The sequence below is a fragment of the Brienomyrus brachyistius genome, chromosome 14 (genome assembly GCF_023856365.1).
Source record: "Brienomyrus brachyistius isolate T26 chromosome 14, BBRACH_0.4, whole genome shotgun sequence".
Lineage (NCBI taxonomy): Eukaryota > Metazoa > Chordata > Actinopteri > Osteoglossiformes > Mormyridae > Brienomyrus > Brienomyrus brachyistius.
Genome location: NC_064546.1, coordinates 21460880 through 21476073, shown reverse-complemented (window position 1 = coordinate 21476073; position 15194 = coordinate 21460880). Strand labels below are relative to the sequence as shown.

Sequence of the window (15194 nt, the reverse complement as noted above, 5' to 3'; positions counted from 1 at the left end):
TGAATACAGTGCCAAAGCGTAACCTGACGTAAAAAGTAGGACTGGGACTTTAACGCGTTAATTTTGATTGATTAATTACGGAGAAAATAACGAATTAAAAAAATTGCACATTTTACTCGCACTATTCTGTCCTTGCTAATGTGAATGCGCAGTTTTTAGCTTGACAGATGGCTCCTCCAATAAACATCCAGGAAGCAAATCTTGCAGTTTGACATGTTTACTAAAATAGGCACTGTGAAACGGAACAGATAATACATATATTACAACTCAAGCAATATACTTTGCACTTAGAAGGGGTCAAATTAACTAGCGACTAGCCGGATGGTAATATAACATTGTAAATCCCATTGGCGCGCTAGCGCGATTAGCACTTCAGTGTTTATATTACCTTTTTCACAGATTGCGAACCACTTAACAGCTTATCAGGTAAGTATTTAAGGTAAGTAATTATACCATTTTAGATGGTAGACATAGCACTTTATCTTGAACTGTTGGTGTGTTTATTTTTGGCCACGGATTCTTGAGGGAGTTTCTGACTGAAGTGGGGTTGTTTGGTTTTTCTGGTTTTTCATACACGATGTTTGAGAAATGGGAGCAGCTGTCAATCAGTACTTTGACATTTTGGGTCAAAATTTCCAGTGTTCTGAAAACAGTTTGCTCTGTTTTTTTTCCTGCACTCATCTATTGGTCTGTGTAGTGGACTGATAGGAAAATAAACAAGATTTTAAAGTTTAAGATTATGTATATTGATTAATTCAACAACCAAACCTAAATTTATTTTTCGTGTTAAATATTGACATGTGATTAAAATGTGATTTAATTTCGATTAATTCATTACAACGCTTCTAATTAATTAAATTATTTTTTAAATCAAGTCTACCCCCCCCCCCCCCGGTAAATAGTAATGGACATAACCATGCTAGGCACATTTTCACTTTTTCACTGGTGGTCGAGGGTGCTGTGGAGGGGGTTTTAATTATTGAATAAGACTGGAACACACAACAATACCATTATATAGGCGTGTTTTATAATTTTATAAGCTTTATTTAAAAAAGAACAGTTTAGAAATGCGTGGCACTTTCAGTGACATTACACAATAATACAGAGGTACAAAGCCTTGAAATGCTGTAAAATACAGTCTGGAGACCGAAATCTTGGCAGAAACGTGGGGTCATGCTGAAGTAGCCGTGTGTTCTCTCGTGGTTCATGCCGACATTTTGAAAGGACGTCCACGCTCATATGCGACAGGTTGCAGACGCGAAATGTGATACGGGGCACGACCACGCCGCTGTGCGGTTTTAATGGAGAAATGTGTTATTTCTTCTGAAAGCCATTATATTTGGCTTTAGGGATGAAAATGAAAGGAAGTAATGGCGATTTAAATGAGACTAAGAAATGGCAGGCGGTTAAAAAATAATACAATAAAATAAAAAATCCCAGCGTACGTATTTCTGCCAGCGCCGGGCAATTCAAAGAAATGCTAAGCCCAACAAGTAGCATCAGCACCACCCTGTGGACAGTGGGTGACAGTGCACTTGACTTGCTTAGTTGAAACAGCACAAGTTGATAGGCAGCGATCGTTCAGCTATTAATCCGAGAGTCTTCCGCTTGACTCACGCGTTTTCCATATTTATTTATATTTACATCATATTTACAAAAACTCAAACCTTAATTGCTTTCATTATATAAAATATTGGTAACAAAAATCCATAAAGAGTACAAAAGAGTTTGTCGTGTATTTACAGAGGCATGAGGGGTAATCTGGCTGACATCCTGAGTTCCGGGTCCCTCTTTTGCTGGCAGCGTTTTACCGATTTGAAATCAAAAGGCAGCTGATGAATTTGTGGTGGGGAGGGGGGGGTGCAGAGGTTGGTTAGAACTCGCTGAGTGTGATTTGGAATTGTCCCATCAAGTCCGTCATCTCCATCTGGAAGGCTGAGTGGTTGCTGTAGTGTTCGATGATGTTGTCATCCATGTTGACGAAAATCCTGTGGGGAGGGGCAGATAGAACATTTCATAAGTGACCATCAGTGGTGCCCTCATTCTGCGGCCACATTCGCCATCAGGTTCCTGTCTGCATGGGAGGGGGGGCGGCAGATGCCTTCTCACTGCTCTCCTCCCTCAAACGCAGTACAGACCCGGGCCCCGGGGGCTGTGACTGATTAAGAGCCAAAGAAGGGAGAAAATGCCGCGGAACCTGAAAGGCAGCTGGAGGCCCCCGGGGCCACTGGCTCTCTCTCGGCTGTTTCTGCCCGACTCGCACGGCACGGGACGCGTGTCCCTTCATCATTCTTGCTCTCTGCTGACTGATTTAGGTTCTAGAACATCCTGCCCATTTAGTGGGGTAGCCCCCTCACAGGAGAGGGCCAGACCATCAGCGCAGCTTCCAGACGATCCTGACTGCAACATCTGGACACACTGCTACCCCCCAACTAGGACAGCCCATCCTGCAGACACCCCCGTCGGGCTTTGCACAATCACAGGCCTCTCTCACATAATCACAGTCGGCCATCATGTCAGGTATCTCTTGCTCTCTGTGGAACAAACAGTCCACATGACTTCCTGGTGTTTCGGTTTATCAGATTAGAGAAAAATAAATAAGACAATTGTGTGACTCATCTGAGTTTTGAAATCTTTTCTTCTCTTTCTTTAAGAGCAGTAATTATCACATTCCAAAGGAGCACCTTTCCTACCCACTGGTCTGTCAACTTTCTGGAAGGTTCCTCGTAAAAGGAAGACTTGAGATTTTAAACAAGTGCTAACTGGTTTCCAGATCAAGGTATCTGAAGGGAAACTGAGACTAATGTCTCACTGAAATCTATAGCCCAGCGAAACCCAGAAACATGAACAGACACACACTCCACAAGGTAACTTCAAACTCACCCTCTCTTGCATTTTTTGTAGATCTTTCCGATGGTTGTTTCTTGTATGCCGTATTTTTCTGAAATCTGGTGGAGAAGAAACCAGGAGACCCAGCTTTAGTGTGAAAGAAGTTATTTCCATTTGCTGTGTGCTGGCAAAGGACAGCAGGGCCTGAGAGCAGCACGAGGAACTTACAGCTTCTCTAAGGCCTTTGAGGTTTGGTGTGTTCAGCATCAGGGCATTGAAAACCTCCTCTCCCTCTGTCCGAACGTACAGGAGCACTGAAACATGAAGATTCACGTTCAGGGTCTGTGTGCCAGGCAGGAGGCCAGAGGCCTGAGGCCTACACAAGCCTGGGCTTTTCTTGGTATCTTACCTCTTTGAGGCTCCTCCTGCCTGGGCTGCTTGCAGGGGGCGGGGCTGCAGTGCTCGCTGCCCTCTGGGTATGCTGGGCAGCTTCTCCTTTTCAGCGCAGACCTGGAGGAGCAGTCAGACATCTGGTCAGCAAAGGCAATCGAATGAGTCTTGAGCAGAAAGGGTAACGAGGATGTTGATGTTTACCTTTCAGATTCGCCCAGAGTTGCAGGGACCACCTGTTTAGGGAAAAATGACAGAGTTCCATCAGGGACCTGAATTTCGGGAACAGGAGTGTCCCAGCAGCTCAGTGCCCATTACACTTTCGTTCTTACTCTCACATACTCTGTAGATGCAGCCCTGGTCCTGCCTGCGAGTGCCGGTTCATTCACACACACACACACACACACACACACACACGCACATGCACATATGCATACAGGTTTGTAATTATCTTTGTGGGGACTCTCCATTCAGTTCTATGGGAAACTCAAATCTCACCATGCTGACCTTCACCCCTGCCCAGCCCTGACCTTAACCACAAGTAACCAAATGAAATACAAGACTTTTGGCATTTTTAGGTTTTCGATTGGATTCACAGATCTTTGTGGGGACCTGAAAAATGGTCCCCACAACATCAAATAAGATTTTATTGCATTGTGGGGGACATTCGGTCACAACAATGTAATATAAACCTAATCCACACACACACACACACACACACACACACACACTCTCCTGACTGTGGGAACCTCGCCTGTCCAGACAGGACACATGCTGCCATTATTTGGTTTTGTCAGTAAGGCTGAAAAGGGGCAGGGGGCATTTACATGTCAGTCACCATATGACCCAGCCCCCTGCCCCCTGCGCATGTCAGCGCCCTGTGTGATGCCCCCTCCCCTACCCAGCCCACCCCCCCGGCGTACCAGGCCGCAGCGCTGCATGCTGTAGTGCATCTCGGGGATGAAGAGGACCGGCAGCGTCACCATGTCCTCCAGCACCTTGAAGGAGGTGCAGTCGCTGCTGATGGAGCTGGAGACCACTGGCTGCTTGCTGTTGGATGCTGTTGAGGAGCATGGGGGGGGGGGGTCAGTCTTATTTATCTGTCCTTATTTATCTGTTTCTTTGGGCTGCTGAGTGGAGCACGGAGCTCGACCTGGTCGTTGTCACTCAGTCAAGCGAGACAGAACTCAGTGAGGCGTGAGAAGCCGCCTTCAACTTGTAGACCGGCATTCCTGCGGCGCCTGACATGCCCCCCCCCCCCCCACGCCCCACACGCCCCCCCACACCCCACTTACTCCATTGGCCTGCAGTATTGCTCTGTGGGAGTTCTGATACAGGCTCACTGCTGCCGGGTTAGGCTCTCGCCCCACGCCTGACATGCCTGCCTATAGCCAGGCGTGACCCAAGGCTCATAAATCACTGTGTGCAATGAGTCCTTGCTGACACAAGCAGTGATTCGCCTAAAGACTCCATGGGGGGGGAGGGGTCGGGAAAACTCACTGTTTCGGCTGGAATCGGTGGATTTGACCTTTCTCTTCTCCCTCTTCCGCTCCTCGTCTCTCATCTTCCTCTCGGCGCCCTGGGGAGAGATGAAGGTACAGGATTTCTGAGTCGGCTCCAGCTAAGAGCTCCGACCGAACCAGCGCGGCTACAGGCGTCAAAAAATGCAGAAATGCCACACGGCTGCATGTGAGCCGCAGGTGCAGAGCCCAGCCTATCTCCCGAATCGGGGACTAAAAACCACATCAGTTGGTTCTTGTCAGATGGAAGCAAAGAACTTGTTGTCCTGAGGATTTTAGCTGAAAGATGGGGAGATATCAGGGGCAGCCCAGGGTCTGCTGACTGCACTGTGTCTCCTCGAGCTGAAGCGGAACCCACAGGCCTGACCGATGACATCACCCCTCTCCTCACGGTACAGGAGCAACACCAAAAAACACTGATTTAATCTAGTTTCTTTTTGTGCCAGATTTGTTGTCATGATACGGGTGTGTAAGCGCCCATGTCAGACCACGGCACCGGATCCCAGGCGCGCATGTCAGACCACGGCACCGGATCCCAGGCGCGCATGTCAGACCACGGCACTGGATCCCAGGCACGCATGGCAGACCACGGCACCGGATCCCAGGCGCGCATGGCAGATCATGGCACCGGATCCCAGGCGCGCATGGCAGATCATGGCACCGGATCCCAGGCGCGCATGGCAGATCATGGCACCGGATCCTAGGTCAAGGTACCGTATTTTTCATAGGCAGAACATGCCTGACAGCTTCGGGAATATTTAGCATTTTGCAGTGCATGTGCCATGAGAGCATTAAACTAAGGACTAAACTGGAGCTGTTTGACATTATGGGTGAATTCAGGCATGTTTTGGAGGTTCGGGACATGAGTCAGGGAGTCTCACCTTATCACAGAAGATTTTGACCTGGCAGGCTGCCCTGTGGATGAGGCGGTTGGTACCACTGCTGAAGTCGTAGATGTCGATCTGCAGGTTGAGAGGGAGACCTTTGACCCCCTTCTGGGAGGAGAAGTCCGTGCTCAGCGAGTTGATGCCAATGTAGACCTACGGTGAGATGGGGGGGGGGGGGGGGTGATCATAGTCATCCTCACAGTAAGGAGATGATGAAGGAGAAGCAGAACAGAAAGGCTGTACAGCAGTAGGGAGCCTGGCTAATCCCCACATGCAAAGCTAACTGCGCCCTGCTTGCTTCCGCGGGAAAGTGAGAGTTTAGTAGCGTGTCAGTGTGTGCGAGTCCCAGCCTGTTCGAGGTGGGAAATGACGAGAGACGGACAGGCGGAGCATAGCGCTCCACCGCACCCCCAGCTGGGCTGCATTCCTCGCTCAGGGCTTCACGAGGTTCCTCAAGGGTCACATTTGGGGGTGATACCAAGGTCCCCCCAGCGGCCCATGAAAACAACTGAATGGCAGACAGGGAGTGGCTTCTTCCGGTGCTGCCGTGGCAACACTGTCCTCTCTCTTTCTGCCACCTCCCTCTCTCTCCTGTTCTCTCTCTCTTCCTGAACACCTGCTGTGAGTTTCAGTGCCCCGCCCGAGAGCGCCTGGGGCGAGCAGCAGATCAGATTGGGCTCTTTCAAGGCGTCTGTGTGGTGACAGGCACCCTGGGGTGGTGACATGCCATGAATTCCTTGCTAGTGGGGGTGGGGGGGGGGCACAGTACTGGCTGTGCCCACTGGCTGTGCCCACTGGCTGTCTTCCACTCCTGGCTTTATGAGATTCATGAAGGAAAGCACCCTACATCCCATTGGCTCCCATCAGTACATATTTTCGGGTCTCTAACACCTGTGGTTACCTCGTGCTCCTTGATTAGTCTCACCTTGGCTTCTTCGGCCGTGTTCCAGATGAAGGACAATGCGTTGAAGGCCACTTCCTCCACATTGTTGATACTGCTGAAGACCTCCTTGTAGTCCGCTGGAGGAGAACATGAAGAACGCAGTGTGATTAAGAGGGAGGCAGGGTTTTCCTGACATCATGGTGAAGCACTTCTAGTATTGCAACTGGCTGAAGGATGTGATGACTCAAAGGGAAAATGTCGTGTTCAGCAGAGTCAAGACATGGTCAGCTCAGCCAGCGCGTTAATGGCAGACGCTGGCTCTCCGGGGCAGGACTGTCCCCCCTTAGTAACAGGGTGGGGGGTGCAGCCATTTCACGGCTCACGTACCGATGTCGATGACCCTCTGCTTGACGGTGGGCTGCCTGGCGTGCCAGTGGTTCCAGCACTTCAGCTGCATCTCTGGGCTTTTGTCGTTCTCAAATACAGCCATGATGACTGTCTGTGGGCAAACACACAGGATCAGCCTCTGCTTATCCTCTCCATCCAAACGCACAGGATCAGCCTCTGCTTATCCTCTCCATCCAAACGCACAGGATCAGCCTCTGCTTATCCTCTCCATCCAAACGCACAGGATCAGCCTCTGCTTATGCTCTCCATCCAAACGCACAGGATCAGCCTCTGCTTATCCTCTCCATCCAAACGCACAGGATCAGCCTCTGCTTATGCTCTCCATCCAAACGCACAGGATCAGCCTCTGCTTATGCTCTCCATCCAAACGCACAGGATCAGCCTCTGCTTATCCTCTCCATCCAAACGCACAGGATCAGCCTCTGCTTATGTTTCCTGACACTCATCAGGGTGACATATGGCACAATAATTTTCCCACTCTTTTGTCCCTGGCTGTTTTTATGTTTCTGTGTAAAGTCCATTTACTCCACAATGGAGAGATCTTCCAGGCTTCCTACACCACACCTCACCGCTGTCAGGGTTAGTCACACTGCGGGTGGGAATCACCAGATCCAACCCTCACACGCATGGGTTTGGCCCACACAGGAAAAACAACAGTGACCTGACTTCAATTTGCTCGCTAATCACTGACGAGAGACACGTCCTGGATTTCCCTCACGAAGGGTCTTGCTAATGCTTATGGGCAGCATATCAGAAGATGGGTGCTTCAGGCACTATGGCTGACTGCTTTGTGGCTGCCAGAAAGTGTCCACATTGTGTTCAGAGATCATAGACCTCTTAAAGGATCAGTCGAAGGTATTTGCAGAGGCCATGGCTGTCAGAGTGAGACACACCTTCACTTTGCTGCAGGAGAGGCCCCCAGCGCCATCCCCTCCGAGCCCGTTGAGGGTGATGGGGTAAAACTGGCCCTTGTTCAGGTAGACCATAGGCAGTTCGCTGGGCTTGTGCTGGGAGGCTTGGGGGGCGCCCAGGACAAACTGAAACTCATTCCTAGAAAAGAGGTCATTGTCATTCTGACGGAAAACATACAGCCAAGCAGAAAAACAATTTGCTTATTGATTACAGTGCAAGCTTGATGGAGTTGGTGAAATCGTCCATCCTCCCAACTGCTTATTAGGGGCAGGAGTGCGTGGTCAATGAGACGCTGCTGGGACAGTGATTTCCTGGAAGACGTACCTGTATTTCTCGTGGGGGGAGTTTGTGTAGGAGTACACAGGACTGGTTGGTCCCACGTAGGATTCTGGGTAGTGAACAGCCTAGGAACCAAGATGGAGGAGAGCAGGTGAGGCTCAGGACAGGGGGCTTGTGGCCTGCATGCTCATGGCTGGAGAAAAGCCGTCCATATGCTCACCTCGGGACTGGCACCAGGGGTCCACTTCGGCTGCGACGGCAGAAGGATGGATTCGAAGATGTGGTTGATGACCTGCTTGTCGTAGCTCTCACCACTGGACTCACTGAAGCCATCAGTCTGCGGTGCTGCCCGGGGGGGGCACATGGGTGTCAGCTTCTTGTTCAGCTCCAGCGCCTCCTGCTGCTGACCGTTGGTAATCACTTCAGAGAACAGCTTCATAATGTGGGTGGGACTCTCCAAGGCAGCCAGGTCTGGGGATGTGACGCTGGCATTCCTGGGGGAGGGGAAGGAGCGGGATGGAGGGCTGATTAGATAACAGGCACAGAGGCCAGGCGGGCAGCTGGCTGAAGTGAACTTTGAGAGGTTGTGGCGCCACCGTGTGGTAAACTCTGTTCCCGGCGCCCACGCTGCTCCCAGGCAGACTGACACCCGGCAGAGCACTGCTTGTGCCCTAATCCGTCCTTTCTGCCCGCTCAGAGATCCGCTTTGTGTGGCTCTGAGTGTTATTGAGGGAATAACAGCATTCCCAACTGAAGGGCATTTTTCACAGAACAAAGGCTCTCAAGACGATTTCTTTTGTGAGTCAGAGTGCTGGCAGTGGGATGGGGTGTCCTGCCTCAGAATCTCTCCCCTGTGTTTAACGTTTGGATTATCCAGTCATTACATCTGACCTCAGTTTTCTACAGGTGACTGCTCAGAGAGAGTGCAAGTCTGTCTGCTCCACGAACACACACACACACACACACACGCACAGACCTGACAGGTGCCTTTCAGGAGTCAAAATTTCAACAACTGGCCCTTATGACAGGGCAGTTGCTGCCTCTTACCGCTCGAGCTGCTTATATATGCTGCTGCTGCGACTGCAGGGCGCCATCTTCTGATCTTTAGGCGTCTGAAACGGAGCATATGACATGTTTCATGGCTTCCTGTGCCTCGGCACTGACAGAGGAACTGAAAGTCTCAACTTCTGAGTTGAAGATTCTGCCTGGACAACTCACCTTGTACTGGTCACACATGAAGGAGAGGGCTGTGGCCTCATCCTCGGCGGGCAGCCGGCTGCGGGCCCGTGCCTCGTCCTGCAGTGTACCGTCCCCGTACTGTCTCCAGGGGTCCATGATGAGACCGTCGTAATATCGAGGGAAGTTATAGGTCTCGTTCTGCAGAACCATCAAAGCGCTGTGGGACAGAGCAAGACGGGCGTCTTCAGATACCGCTCTCATCGTCATGACGCAAAAATGACAAGTATGGTGGCTGGGGGCTGCAGGTCCCCGAGAGTGACACTCGGTGACAGCTAAAGGAATGAGCGGGGTGACACACCGCAAACGGAGGCTGTGATTGGCTGCACTCATGTGCGGCCTTTGCAACACAAACACCGGCGTTTTATTAGCACTCCTGAAGCACAGCAGATATTTGCCGCAGGCTGTGATGGTTTCGATTGCAAAACCACAATTTTAATGCGTCTGTCTACGGATCTGGCAGCAGTAAACAGACGCGAGCCTTAACACCACCCACACGCACGCACGCACACACACACACACGCACACACACACGCCTAGGCGGCACACATTCATTTGCTTTAGAAACCACACAGAACCACCTCCTCTGCAAGGATTTCTGAGGAAAATGCTCTGAAAATCCTGACACGTTACAGATTTCAAATGTTCAACCTCAGATTCGAACTTTCCCAGATCACACAGGAAGGTTCTCCTGTCCGAGTTGTCTGAAGTAATGGGCTTTACCCGGAATGGACCCCACCTTCTTTACCCGGAATAGATTTCCTCTGGATGTTCTTCAGCTGCTTAGGCATAGTGCTTGAGGATTCATGGTCTGCCCAGTAAAGATAGCAAAGAACGCAGTGACACAGTACAGCATGAGACCAGCTACAGCGACAAGGGGCGGGGGGCTGGAACAAGGAACTGTGCTGGAAACCAGTGGACTGCCAAGGACAGCACTGGGGGAGCCAATGGACTCCCCTCCCCATCTGATAAAGACCTTCATCTTCAGCTTCCGGATAAACAAGAAGACCTCGTTCTGTCCATCTGTCCGTCTAGATGTCTGTGGCATGGTGCTTCTTAAGTAAGCCACTGAGTAGCCTTCACACACACACACACACTGCAGCCTGCGGGCAGCCTTCGGCCCCCCACGTAACCCCCCAAAAGTGTCAGATTCGGCACCAAGAGCACAGCGGCTCTGGCTGACATGGAATCCTCGTGACCACACTGCACTGGAGCACTAGCTAAGACAGCGACGGGGGCCCCCAGGCTGGGGCCCCAGGCTAGGATGTGGGAGCCCGCAGTCACACCGAGAGACGGCACAGCACAGGGACACCAGGCAGGAAGGAGAGCGGCGGCCAAACGGAGCACAGAGGCACAGGAGCAGACATGAGCAGACAGGCACTTACTCGATCTCCTTGGTCATGACTCTGGTGGGAGGCGGAGGGTGCTGAGCTGGTCTCCCGGGGAGTCGCCGGTGCTCGGTGCAGCAGAGGAGCGCAGGAATGTTGTCGCTGCACTGATGGGACTTGTTTGATCTCTGCCTGCCACAGAGCGGCGGCTTTATTATGCTCCGACAGGTAGCTTCCCCGGCCGCCTCCTGATTGGCTGGGAGCCTGGAGACAGGTGTCTGATAGGACAGGTGTAACACCTTTAACTCTTTCAGTGCCTGGCAAGAGGGGGGGGCGGTGTTTCACAGGACAATCACAGGCAGTGGGTTTTGAGTCCCATTCACGGCAGAATAGAGGCGAGATTCACGTCCCGCAGGTGTGAACTGCAGTTAATTCAGGGGGAGAAACTGCAGCCGCGATTTTAAAGGCAGCACATTGACATGCTAAGGAGACCTACTGTCATTACCCCCCCACTGGTTTTGGTGCAGCCTCCTCTCCTGGGCTTTAACTTTAGTTTAGTTTTGCTGCCGCCCCCCAGGAAACATATTTGTAGGCTGTTATACATGTTTCACTCTCAGCTCATTTCCTGGATTTTGCCTTCAACACAAACATTGCTTCAACTTTTATTAGATTAACAAATTTCTCCACGTAGTACATATGGAAGGCTTCCCTTTCAAATAATAATAATAATTAATAATTAATTGCTTCCCTTCCAAATAATTACAATGGCTCTGATTTTATACTAAGCACGGCTGCTGTCAATGAAAGGCATTCAGAGCCAAACATTTACTGCTTCTTCAAACCTGTTTTTAATCACAACTAATGTGTCTGAGTCTCCCTGGTGAAAATCAGACCTTAAAATTCTTTGTGGTATAAGGCTGTTATTGGTTTATAAGTTAAGCATCTCATAAAATAACACTGGTATATTTCATCATGTCTGGAAATGCGTTTACTAACATCATATAATTATTGTATGATTGATTTCTAATCTTCATGAATACAGCAGGTAATTTCTGGGAATCTTTTAGTACTTGATAAAGATGTCAGGTGGGGGCGATCATCCCTCTGACTGGCTGCCTGGGAAGGGGGGGTCGCGAAGCCGAGAGTGTCAGCCACAAGCCTGCAGGCCTTTTCACCTCGCCCTCCCCAGACCTTGGAGCTGCATGTCTCTGTCCATCCATCAGGCAGATGAGGCAACTTCCCGAGCTGTCAGACATGAGGGTTGGAGGCCCCGCTTAAATGATCTTCCAGTGCGGTAAGAAATTTGTTTTAGGTTTCCTGCAATAAGACAATATGCCTAAATGCAAGCAAATTAATCTTCATTCATTGTTGGTCAGTTTAGTAATGAAATTAGAATTTAGTGGAAATTAATCTAAATATAAGAAAATCATACTTGCTTATATTTTCATTTTTTGCAGTGTGGGTTCAGAACCCGACCCTGGGCAGAAGGTTATGTGTTTGTAGAATCAGAACCCAAGCCTGACGCCATGGGTTTGTGGGTTCATAAACCAACACTAGGCTGGAAGTCACAAGTTTGTGGGTTCAGAACCCAAACCCGAGCTGAAGTTCGTATCTTGTGGTTTCAGAGCCCGACCCTGGACTGAAAGTTGCGTGTTTGTGGGTTCAGAGCCCGACTCTTGGGTTTAGGTTGTGTGTGAGGTGCCCAGGAGGCACCAGGACGTGCATGTGGAGAAAAACAGCTGCAGGCAGCTGAGCCCAGAATCACAAAACCATAAAGGAAGGTGGGGGGGTAACTCTTAAAGGGCTGGAAGGGATTGCAGAAATCCCTGCAGAGCACTGGGAAAATCAACCCGAAAGTGTCCTGCAAATGTATATTTTAATATTTATATTTGCAGGGTGTTTGTAAATAGAAGCACTTTGGACAGGAATATCACTTAAGCAATAAATCAAATCAAAGTTTATCAAGAATAGTACAGTAAATGGGAGATGAAGGCAATGAAGTTTAAGTTAAAATGCACATAAAACAAGGATCTATAAATACAGTCAAAGAAGAGTAAGAACACACAGGAGCTCGCAGGAGAGCATCAATAATCACTGGCACCATCCATCCGAGGAGAATGTCAATAGGAAAATAATGATGATGTAACAGTCTCTGGCTGCACGGCTGAGCAGTGAGACCCCAGCTCCCACTGCAAGTTTGACTGAGCATGCTTCTGTGCTCCAGCTCCCTGAGCGCTCTGCTGTAGTGTAAACAGTGTTCCGGGATCAGCGGAGGCACAGTCCCGCTAACCAAAAGGAGCGCTTCGGACTCTGGGTCCTTGAATACTCTGCTGCAGTGTAAACAGCGTTCCGGGATCAGCGGAGGCACAGTCCCGCTAACCAAAAGGAGCGCTCCGGACTCTGGGTCCCTGACCGCTCTGCTGCAGTGTAAACAGTGTTCCGGGATCAGCGGAGGCACTGGCGCACTAACCAAAAGGAGGGCTCCGGACTCTGGCTCCCTGACTGCTCTGCTGCAGTGTAAACAGTGTTCCGGGATCAGCGGAGGCACAGGCCCGCTAACCAAGAGGAGGTCTCTGTGCTCCAGCTCCCTGAACACTCTGCTGCTGTGTAAATGGTGCTCTGGGGTCAGCAGATGCACGGGCGCGCTCACTGAGTGTCATCATGCTCCTCTGCTCACCGTTTATCTATAATCCCAGCTCTGTACTTTTCATTTGAATGTGATCTGATTGTGATCTGCTCCAGGTCTGTCTTCATCCCACTAGACCCTCCTCCACCATCATGCTCTGAACTGTGTCATGAATTTCCCTGCTCCTATTGATTCCTCACTAGTACAAATGTATGATGTATTTCCTGTCGTCTCGTTATAGTCTTTAGGGGAGAATGTGCCTGACACGAGCTGACAGGATGGGTCCCTGGCAGAAGGGCAGAATGAGACACCGACCCTGAGGGTGCTGGAAAGTGATGGTCCTGCTTCAGAAGCCACGGGCTGTTTCTGGGCCATGCCCCGGTCCTCGATCCTCCCCGGTCCTCGATCCTCCCCGGTCCTCGATCCTCCCCAGTCCTCGATCCTCCCCGGTCCTCGATCCTCCCCGGTCCTCGATCCTCCCCAGTCCTCGATCCTCCCCGGTCCGTGAAAGGGCTGAGCACACGGGCGCCTGCCATCCTTCCTTGCTGACACCGTTTGGCGTTTTGCCTTGATACCAGCCCTGGAAACCCGAGATGCAGCCCACGCATCACCTGAGCCCCCCACTGGCCCAGACGATGGCTCCTCACCCCCCTGCGCCCGTCTGCTCACACTCCACGTATTCAGTAATTATTGGCATGGCGACAGGGACCCACCGCATCTGTTGGGGATGGGGACACAAGGAGCGGCTCCTTAATACTTGGACCCTTTTGTCTCAGAACTGGGTGGGGGGTGCTGAGTTTGGCATGTTTTCTTCTGTCCCACAAAGACGGACCTGATGCGTGACTTTTCAGCACCTGCCCTGAGCTGTGCTGACAGCCTGCCCCCCCCAGCACCCTGTGCCCCCAGCACCCCACCCCCACGTGGCTGAGTGATGGCTTTAGCACACATGCTAATTTGTTCACTCTCACTAACCAAGGCATTGAGGCCAGTCCTCCCCTGATGGCCTGTGGGTGTAACCAGGCTTGTCAAGGCCAACCCCCCCCAACCTGGAGAGGGGGGTGGGAGCCATTAGCAAGCTATGACTGCATGAAGAAAGGGGTCCTTTTCACACCTGGAAGCAGGTGGGACAGCCAAAAGCTCTGGGACCTACTAATGTCCTTGTGGAGCCTGGAGCCTGCTGGAAAGGCACGCGGCAGCCGTGAGCTGACTGAGCTGGTGTTTCACAGGTCCACAAATACACCCCCCCTGACACCCCCCAGATCCAGCATGGCAGGACCTGTTGGGGGGTAGCCCACTGCTCACTCTGGCTGCTTTTGCTCAGCGAGGTACTGATCTCAGAACTAGGATGGGGCCATCCCACCCCACCATTCACCACCTAACCCGCCCTCTGTCCCCCAGGGCTGGGAGAGGGCAGGTGGAATGTACCGCCGGGCCTCTTCAAAGGCAGCATTACGAAAGTAGCAGGGCCCAGGGGTGCCGGGGGCCTCTTCTGGGGCCGCAGGCCCGTCCTGGCCCGTCTGAATCCAAAACACCTCCAGGACTTGCTGCGGGAGACAGCCTAAAGCGCAGTGACCCCCTTCACCCAATCTGAAGGAAGTTCCCAGATTACGTCCTCGCACTAGCTGTGGCGGAAGGCCTCCTTGTGCTGGGAACAGGGTCCCTCATCCACAATGGCAGGGTCACAAATTCCCAGTTTTTGCTGGTCAGGCATTTGGTTATACCTCTAAACTGTCAGTGACAGGGGTGACTGGAGGGTGACCGTATGATGGGGTGTCAGGGTGATGTAATGACAAGATGATGATATGACAGGGTGATGGGGTGACAAGGTGACAAGGAGATGGGGAGACAGGGAGATAACATGAAGGGGTGACAGGGTGATGGGGTGACTGTGAAATG

At 51.2% G+C, this 15194-nt stretch overlaps 2 protein-coding genes across 2 annotated transcripts in view; both read right to left on the bottom strand.

The window, feature by feature from the left end:
• Window positions 1-1023: 1023 nt before the first annotated feature.
• On the bottom strand, window positions 1024-11342 carry grhl3 (grainyhead-like transcription factor 3). Its single transcript, XM_048975719.1, has 16 exons — window positions 10730-11342; window positions 9327-9504; window positions 9156-9220; window positions 8329-8602; window positions 8154-8233; window positions 7811-7967; window positions 6897-7008; window positions 6552-6646; window positions 5621-5779; window positions 4720-4798; window positions 4143-4279; window positions 3424-3455; window positions 3239-3339; window positions 3058-3143; window positions 2884-2948; window positions 1024-1988 (listed from the first exon to the last, which is right to left on the bottom strand). Exons 1-16 carry the CDS (start codon window positions 10744-10746, stop codon window positions 1874-1876), a joined length of 1752 nt encoding a protein of 583 aa, XP_048831676.1. The 5' UTR covers window positions 10747-11342; the 3' UTR covers window positions 1024-1873.
• A 2885-nt stretch (window positions 11343-14227) lies between these two features.
• The window catches only part of LOC125707238 (uncharacterized), a 3966-nt gene continuing 2999 nt past the window's right edge, over window positions 14228-15194 (bottom strand). The window contains exon 3 of the mRNA XM_048974219.1: window positions 14228-15194. This exon is cut by the window's right edge and continues 812 nt beyond it. The gene's annotated coding sequence lies outside the window, so the exon portion shown is untranslated.